Here is a 9,463-nt window from a genome sequence, read left to right on the forward strand (position 1 = left end):
GGAAAATAAAAACATTCAGTGAAGCTTTCAACATCCCATCTATATTGAATGAAAAAGTTAAATATTTCTTCAGAAATGTCTTGAATTTCTAGTTCTCAACATGAACAGAGTTCTTCCAACTTTAATAGATTCATAATTAACACTAAAATTTTCTAATCATTTATAAGTTACAATTAAAGTTGTTTTACTTTGTGTCCTAACACACAAAAGGGAAAAAATGTGATAAAGGGTGCTGATGTTCTCATATACAAAAGGCGAACATTTTAAAGGGAGTGTTAATTTATAAATAATGTGAAATACTGCACTATTAGCTCTGTTTTTCTTTAAAGCTCAGTTAGATATGTAAACATCCTCTTTTTCTATCTTAAATCTAGTGGGCTGTCCCTTTAAACTCTGGTTTAATAAACACAGCTCTGAATTACTTAAAGAAATAAAACACTTTATTTACAAAATTCAAATATGCTCCAATTAAAAGCTGTCCCTTTATTAAACACCCACAAAGTTCCGAACATTGTACAAAATGTTAAAACACTTATTCATACTCTTTTGAAGCAAAGTTGCCTGTTCTGCCGCACTCATTTTTGCGAGACGTTGACATTTTAGCTCCACTGTCCTAAAAAGACCAGTTCTTCAAAATTTGCTCAAGAAACAAGTTTCTGATCCACTGAAGTAGATTATGAGGTTAATGCAGAAGTCAACTGGTGAAGTTTCTGTCAACTGTTACACTTAATGTCCTCTTCCTAATTAAGAGAAAATGAAAATATTAAAAATATAGAAAAGTGAACTTTAAGTAACACTATTAGCCAAAACTCAAGTTTAAAATCAACATTAGTTCTGGTAAAGTTTAACAAACATACTTTACCAAATTTAACTATTATTTATATTACCACCTTTTTGCTTTTCAAATTAATAATATAGCAAAGTAAAGCAGAAGCAGATGAAAAAATTCAAAGGTAAAAGTGATATAAAATGAAACTGTATATTAGGCTAAAAAAAGGAATACCATGGTGTTCTACATACTTGCTGGCAAAAAGAAATAAAAGTTAGGAGACAATACCATTTCTAGAAATTCAGTTATTTCAAGTTTTCTTCCTCCACTCACCTCTGAAACCACCACCCCCTCTTCCTCCTCTGAAACCTCCACCTCCTCTTCCACCTCTAAAACCACCTAAAAATAAAGGAAATATTCATTAAATAACTGTAATCTGTCATATTTTGATAAGCCTATAAACATCAATATATTTCTTACAATTATAAAGAACAGCATTAGGTTGTTACAAAAGTCACTGGTTTCAGACCCTGAATTTTAAAATAACTAGGCTCAAGCACTTCCTAATTAATCAAAATAGGAACCATTACAACCAACACACTTTTTCCAAGAGAAATAAGTTTGTTTATTCCTGTAACAAAAACCCATGCTATGGGATTCAACGAACTCTTGGAGAGCATTTTCTGTATCCTGCTGGTTGTGGAAGATTCTTCCCTGCAAAAAGTTGTCAAGATGCTTGAAGAAGTTGTAGTCATTTGCCAAGAGATCAGATGAATAAGGCGAGAGGTCAGGTGAATTCAGCAAATGAGGCAAAACTTCACAGTCCAGTTTGTTCAAGTTTTGAAGTGCTGGCTGTTCGACATTAGGTCAAGTGTCACGGAAAAGAATAGGGCCCATTCTATTGATCTGGCTGCAGGCACTGCAGTTTTCGGTGCATCTCATCAATTTGCTGAGGATACTTCTCAGATGTAATGGTTTCACCAGGATTCAGAAAGCTGTGGTGGATCAGAAGACTGGCAGCAGACCACCAAATGGTGACCATGACCCTTTTTTTGGTGCAAGTTTGGCTTAGGGGAAGTATTTTAGAGCCTCTTCTCAATCCAACCACAGAGCTGGTCATCACTGGCATCATATAAAATCCACTTTTTGTTGCATGTCACAATTCAATCAAGAAATGCCTCATTGTTGTTACACAGAATAAGAGAGGATGACACACTGAAATGATTTTTTTTTATTTGCAGTCAGCTCATGAGGCACCCTCTTGTCAAGCTTTTTCACCTTTCCAATTTGCTTCAAATGTCAAACCACCAAAGAATGGTCAATAAGTTCTTAGGCAACTTCTCGTGTAGTTTTAAGAGGATCGGCTTTAATGTGGCTCTCAATGGCTCGGAGTCACCTTCCAGTGGCCAGCCTCTGCACTCCTCATCAAGGCTCTCCTTTCCTTTGCAAAACTTCTTAAACCACCACTGCAATGTACATTTGTTAGTTCCTGGGCCAAATGAGTTCTTGATGTTCCAAGTTATCTCCACTGCTTTATGACCCATTTTTGAACTCAAGAAAACTGCTAGATTTTGCTTTTTATCTAACATCATTTCCATAGTCTAAAATACATATAAAATAAACAGCAAGTAATATGTCATTGTTGTTGTTCAATCACTACATCGTGTCTGACTCTTTCTGACCCCATGAACTGCATGCAGCACGCCAGGCTTCCCTGTCCTTCACCATCATGTTGATTTTGCTCAAACAGTCCATTGAGTCAGTGATGCTATCCAACCATTTCATCCTCTGTGGCCCTTTCTCCTCCTGCCTTCAATCATTCCCAGCATCAGGGTCTTTTCCAGTGAGTCGGCTCTTCACATCAGGGGCCAAAATACTGGACTTTCAACTTCAGCACCAGTCCTTCCAATGAATATTCTGGACTGATTTCCTTTAGAATTGACTGATCTGATCTCTTTGCAGTTCAAGACACCCTCAAGAGTCTTCTCCAGCACCGCAATTTGAAAGCACCAGTTCTTTGACACTCAGCTTTCTTTATTGTCCAACTCTCACATTCATACACGACTAATGGAAAAACCACAGCTTTGACTAGACAGACTTTTGTCAGCAAGTAACGTCTCTGCTTTTTAAAACGCTGTCTAGGTTTGTCACAGCTTTCCTTCCATGGAGCAAGCATCTTTTAATTTTGTGGCTGCAGTCACCGTCTGCAGTGATTTTGGAGCCCAAGAAAATGAAATCTGACACTGTTTCCACATTTTCCCCACCTATTTGTCATGAAGTAATAGGACCAGATGCCATGATCTTTGTATTTTTATTGTTAATGTCATTAGCAAAAAATATAAAGCAAGAAATGTGCATTAAAATGAGGTATAATATAATCATATTTATTTAAGAATGTATTCTAATATCAAAGGGAAAAATTCAACAATGCAAAATTGCAATTATTTCTGTACCAAGCTAACATATATTCACATATTTTATCTTGCAGAATTTTTTAAAAGATAAAAATGGAGAAACAGTAGTAGTTTCTCAATCCAGTGGAAAGGAAAAATCCTAGGTTACAACTTTTTAAACAAGTTTTGTTTTAATACATTAGAAAAGCTTGTTACTTTAAAGTTCAATTTAGCCCTATTGTTAAATGTATTTGTACCTCAACTTTTGCTTGTGGGATACACTTTTTAAACTGCACTAAGGCTTCTTAATTCTAAGAACAAAAAGTAGCAAATATGGGTGGTTTGGTTCTGGGAGTACTACCATGCCTGCTAAATTGCTTCAGTCGTGTCTGACTCCGTGACCCGATAGACTGTAGCCCACCAGGCCCCTGTCTATCGGATTCTCCAGGCAAGAATACTGGAATGGGTTGGCATGCCCTCCTCCAAGGAATCTTCCCAACCCAGGGATCAAACCCATGTCCCTTACGTCTCCTATATTGGCAGGTAGATTCTTTACCACTAGCGCCACCTGGGAAGTACCATGGATACAACATTTAAGGTTAACTGAGCTGGAAACAGACACACTGATGTTCATATGCTGACAAGCTTTGAAATTTTAAAATTTTAAATTATTTTCTTCTATTATCCAATACATTTGGCTTCCTACTACAGTCCCTACTTTTACTTATTTTGGGGGACAGTTTTGTAAAAGAATGATGAAACATAAAGAGAGAAATTATAAAGAAACAAGCACATATATCTAAAATACAATATAAAGATTAAGATTTCAAGAAAATAGAGTTGTGAATTTTTTAAACTATTTTATATAAGACTGAATATAGAATGGGAATGAGGGGATCTCCATTCAAATTCTCAAAGGGATACTTCCAAAGAAATAAATATATACATATCTCTTAAGAGATTATCTCCAAGTTATCTGGATCCCAAAAAGGCACATTTACCGAGTGAAACGTTCATTAAATTGAGAGGCAAAAGTGAAAATGAAATTCTCTTTTCTGATACAGTAACCCACTTGGCAGCTCCTCTTCCTTACCACTTTGGCTCTGTCCATCATCCTGTCACCCACCTAGCACATCATTCCCAGATGCTGCATCCCAGCTCATCCCCAGCCTTACTTATCACCTGGCTGCCTACACAATAAATGTACCAAAGCTGTGGGGAAATACATAATATCAACATACTGAAATCAAAGCAATGAATTTATTGGTAATAATAGTCTTTGACATGACATCAGAAGACACTGGTTTTATTTCTGAGCCGCCAATTGTTTGATTAGGACAAATTAACATTTCTAAGTTTCCATTTCCTCATTCATAAAAATAAAGATATCATCCACCTTCATAAAGTTTCGCTAAATACTAATTAAAAAATTAAAATTCAATTAAGATAATCCTATATGTTATAGAAACTAAGCATTATTACTATGGTAATCTGCCAAGATTTGAAAGAGCCAAACTAAAAGAAATAAATAACCATAAGAGAGGTTGACTTATATTCAAAATTAAATTGTACTCTTTAAATAGGCTGTGACTTTGAAATCTCATTAGAAGTTTTCCTCCATGGGGAACTTACCACCTCTACCACCTCTGCCTCCTCTGCCTCTTCCTCCTCCTTGACCTCCCCTGCCACCACCTCTCGGAGGTCCCTTTTCACCAGGAGGTCGAGGTAGAAACCTCTGCAACGGCAGCAGCTTATATGGGTCTATATAAAACTGGAAGTAAAATAGAAACAATTAGTGTGATGAGCTGGGGGGTAATACAATATAATAATTAAGAACCGACACACTAGACTCAAAACTGCCTGGGTCAAATCCCAACCCTCTAACTTCACTAGTGATACACTGAGGAAGACTCAAGTGCTTTTAAGTAAAACTGTCCTAAGGTAGGTCATTCATTTATAAAACCAAGGATCTAGGTGTTAGCTTGACTCACCTTCTGTAGTTTTTTAAAGGAAGATGCTTTCATGTTCTCTGATAATTTAACTGAAAAATACTATTAATTTTATTAAGGAATAAGCAATTATAATAAAAGATAATCTTCTGAATTCACATGTCATTTTTAAAATAACAAGGTTAGAATATACAGAAATAGTCACGAAAAGTAAGAAATGAGTTTCCAAACAGAAGTGAAGTTTTTGTTTTAAAACTTCCAGGTCCACCATACTATTGCAGTAGCATCATCATATCGAAAGCAAAGTAACTCAAATGGCACTGATCCAAATGACAATCATTTCTAAAAGCTTTCAAAAAGGAAGGCACACTTAAGAGGCCTATCTTTTCAATTTATGTGGAAATATATTCCCCTGTCTTGATTCTCCTTTATGGTCCAATCTTAGCAATACTGCATCCACTTCAGTGAAGCACCAAGTTCAGTTTAATCAATACTTATCTCCAGAAAAAAACAAATCATGACCTTTCAACAGGATTGCTACATCTTCCAATTAAAAAGGATACAAAATCTCTAAGCTGTCCAAATATTTCATCCACTTTTCCAATTTGTTCTTTGTTTTCTAAATAAACTGGAGCATTGAAATAAGGTACTTTATTTTCATCTGTGGTACATTTACACACTATGTCATCTTCACAAGGGTGCAGGAACTCTCCTAATACTAAAATAGGACATAAAATTGTTAAAATATAAAACAGTTTCAAATGATATTGACCAACCTCTTCTAGAAGCTTTCCTCTTGGCTGCCTGGGATTTCACCAGCAAAAAAGCCTTCCTGGTTTAGTACCAACTCCACAAAATACTAGCTATGTGAGTAATACTAGATTACTAGACCCTGGAGTAAGGGTCTCACCTTTTCTATTCTTCAGTGTCTTCATCTTTAATGTAAGGCTAACAACAAAACCCTCGGCTAACACCCAGTACTGTGAGGATTAAGCACAACAATGTGTCAAGTGCTTAGAAAGTGCCTGGCATATTGAGACCACTCAACCTGTAAGTTATTTTGTTGTAGTTACTATTATTATTTGATTAAATGCTATGCTTCATTCTATTGTCTCTTCTTCATCTGCCCATCCATAACTCTAAGACAGTCTGTTGTTCTCCTGCCTTTTTCCCCCCCTTCCCCTTTTAAAACTTCCCACTACCACCTTTTCACTGACTCTTCGATCCTTACCAAGAAAGTCTGGAATTTCATATAACTACCTTTATATCTAACTTATATCCACCTCAAACTAAAATACTCACCATATTCCTATAAAATCAACTCTCAATTCCCATCACCCAAGTTCAAAATCAAGAATCTTTTATTTCTAGTATTAGTCAAGTTCTAAGTTTGTTTCCACTGAGATTTCTCTCCCATCTAACCCTTCCTTTTTTCTTCACTTTCGCAATGCTCTCAATGTGTCATGCATGGACTGTTACGGGACAGGACCTTTGACTCTAGCCACTGACCTCTACACCATTTTGCATACCGATCCAACTTTCTCTTCATATATTAGACTCTATTTATCCTGTCTCCTCTTTAATGCAGGCTTCTGTCAAATTTCTGTCTCACTTTCTAAAACTTCCACCCTATCTCTTTGATAATTACCCCAAAACTGCTCTAATTAGGTCTTTATTATTTTTTTTACTCCCCTGTGCAGTTTCCCTTCTCAGCAAGTTGTGGGTTTTTTTGTTTGTTTGTTTTTAACTCACTTCACTTATTTAAGAGTGGCAATTAAGAGTAAGGAAACTTGGCTTTGTATCTCAAATATATCCCTTACTGATCACTCATCACTATGACCCTAGCAAATAAACTTAACTCTGAATCAGTTTTCTTATCTGTAAAATGGGAACAGTACGGGTAAGGACATAACATACCTATTTATATCTCCCTTTCAGCCAAAACTCTAGTTCTATATCCAGGATGCATTTTAGCTGTCCTTCAGCTTTCTTACTTTCTACAGCACGATTTGAAGGCAGCTTACCGCCTCTCCGTAGGCCTGACTCCACAACTAAGAACCAACCCCCTGAGAAAGACAGCTGCTGCATCTGCCTTTCAGCACCAGACTCCTAGTCAAACTTACTAATAACACAGACCTACAACCTCCGCCCCCGACTCCATTCCACCCTCCGCGCCCAAGTAGGCCAAGCTCTGAAGCCTACATACAAACTACTTGTTCTGGAGGTCCTTGGTCTTGGCCTTTGTTAAAGCCTCCGCGGCCGCCCCCTCGTCCGAATCCTCCTCTGCCGCCGCCGCCTCTGAAATTACCGCCGCCTCCACCTCGGAAGTGGTTGTTGGTGCCGCCGCCGCGACCGAAGCCGCCACCTCGATTAAATCCTCCGCGACCTCCTCCCCGAAAAGACATGTTCGCTCCTACCTAATAAGAAAAACAGTGCGTGCCGTTCAGTCACTGGGGCCTCTGAGCCTCAATCAGAAACCATAAAAGCGGATAACGATGATAACAGCAACTCTGCCACTTCAACCATGGCCAGAGGGCCAGCGACTCGCCGGAAACGTGAGTGTGACCTGCCGACAGCCCTGTGAGCGCCGACCGACCACTCACGAGCCCCGTCGCCCCGGGTGACTACCTCCTTCCCCAGCAGGCAGGAAGGGCCTCAGCCGCATTCCCTCCCTCCCTCCGCTGGGTTCCACGTCCAACATTCTCAGACTGCCTGGCCTCCTCCCGCTACTCACCGGCGCCACGTGCACCTCAGGCCCGGGTGCTCACACCCACTCTCCCGGTACTTCCGCCTCACACGAGCCTCTTCGGCCACCGTACCGGGACAAAACTGAAGTGGGGAGGGAATCACCTAGAAACTCGAAAAACTGGTTTAGAAAAAAAAGCCAGGCACCTGCGGAAGCAGGTACGCGGTCGCCTGTCCGAAAGAGCCTTCAATGCTGGAAGAGTATCAGTAATATCTCAACATCAACCGTTACTTTACGACAGTCAGCTTTACTTGCCTACTGCGAGCAGAGGAAGTGACATACAATATCAGCGTCCTTTGAAGCATGACGTTGCAGGAAGTTCCGCTCTGCGGCGTTGCCCTTGGAGATAACTGGCGTCAGGGCCCGCCCCTCTCCCCGCGGCCCGGCAAGTTCTGGTTGGGAACTGAGTGGAGGTGTGTGCCGTGTTGTTAGACTGCGCTGCGGTCATCTTGCTCGACAGTTGGTTGCGGCTCCACCAGTTGTCTACTGAGGAGATTTGAGCCGCGCTCTGCCCGGAAGGTGGATCTGTCCGCATCCGAACCCAGTGAAAGGGCTTGTCGGAGTTCTTTCGAATCGTTTGTTTCTTCCGGATCCTTTGAAGTACGCACGATTGTGGGCAGTACTGTGTCCATCGTTTTATCCTATGGTTTCGCTAAGTTCAGTTCAGTTCATTCGCTCAGTCATGTCCGACTCTGCGACTCCATGGACTGTGCAGCGCGCCAGACCTCCCTGTCCATCACCAACTCCTGTAGTTTACTCAAACTCATGTCCATTGAATGGGTGATGTCAACCAACCATCTCATCCTCTGTCGTCCCCTTCTCCCGCCTTCAATCTTTCCCAGCATCAGGGTCTTTCAGATGAGTCACTTCTTCACATCAGGTGGCCAAAGTATTGGAGTATCAGCTTCAGTATCAGTCCTTCAAATGAATATTCAGGACTGATTTCCTTTAGGATGGATTGGTTGGATCTCCTTGCACTCCAAGGGACTCTCAAGAGTCTTCTCCAACACCGCAGTTCAAAAGCATCAATTCTTCAGTGCTCAGCTTTCTTGATAGTCCAACTCTCACATCCATACATGAGCACCGGAAAAACTATAGCCTTGACTAGACGGACCTTTGTCAATGTTTCTACTTTTTAATATGCTTTGTTGGTCATAACTTTCCTTCCAAGGAGTAAGCATCTTTTAATTTCATGGCTGTAATCACCATCTGCAGTGATTTTGGAGCCCCCAAAAATAAAGTCTTGTCACTTTCCATTGTTTTCCCATCTATTTGCCATGAAGTAATGGGACCAGATACCATGATCTTAGTTTTCTGAATGTTGGGTTTTAAGCCAACTTTTTCACTCTCCTCTTTCACTTTCATCAAGAGGCTCTTTAGTTCTTTGCTTTCTGCCATAAGTGTGGTGCCATCTGCGCTGAAATTATTGATGTTTCTCCTTGTGCTTCATCCAGCCCAGCGTTTCTCATGATGTACTCTGCATGTAAGTTAAATAAGCAGGGTGACAATATACAGCCTTGACGTACTCCTTTCCCAATTTGGAACCAGTCTGTTGTTCCATGTCCAGTTCTAACTGTTGCTTCCTGACCTGCATACAGATTTCTTA

General features: G+C 39.9%; 1 protein-coding gene across 2 annotated transcripts; it reads right to left on the bottom strand.

Annotated features, from left to right (window-relative positions):
- Positions 1-477: 477 nt before the first annotated feature.
- On the bottom strand, positions 478-8,103 carry GAR1 (GAR1 ribonucleoprotein). 2 transcript variants are annotated; one of them, XM_068975592.1, is made up of 7 exons: positions 7,846-8,103; positions 7,318-7,528; positions 5,675-5,829; positions 5,154-5,213; positions 4,795-4,933; positions 1,103-1,168; positions 478-740 (listed from the first exon to the last, which is right to left on the bottom strand). In XM_068975592.1, the coding sequence occupies exons 2-7, from the start codon at positions 7,514-7,516 to the stop codon at positions 727-729; spliced, it is 633 nt and encodes a 210-aa protein (XP_068831693.1). In that variant the 5' UTR covers positions 7,517-7,528; positions 7,846-8,103; the 3' UTR covers positions 478-726. The 2 variants fall into 2 exon arrangements, with proteins under 2 accessions (XP_068831693.1, XP_068831694.1); XM_068975593.1 differs by having other exon boundaries at positions 8,004-8,057.
- Positions 8,104-9,463: the final 1,360 nt, after the last annotated feature.

Source organism: Capricornis sumatraensis, chromosome 7 (genome assembly GCF_032405125.1).
Source record: "Capricornis sumatraensis isolate serow.1 chromosome 7, serow.2, whole genome shotgun sequence".
Classification (NCBI taxonomy): Eukaryota; Metazoa; Chordata; class Mammalia; order Artiodactyla; family Bovidae; genus Capricornis; species Capricornis sumatraensis.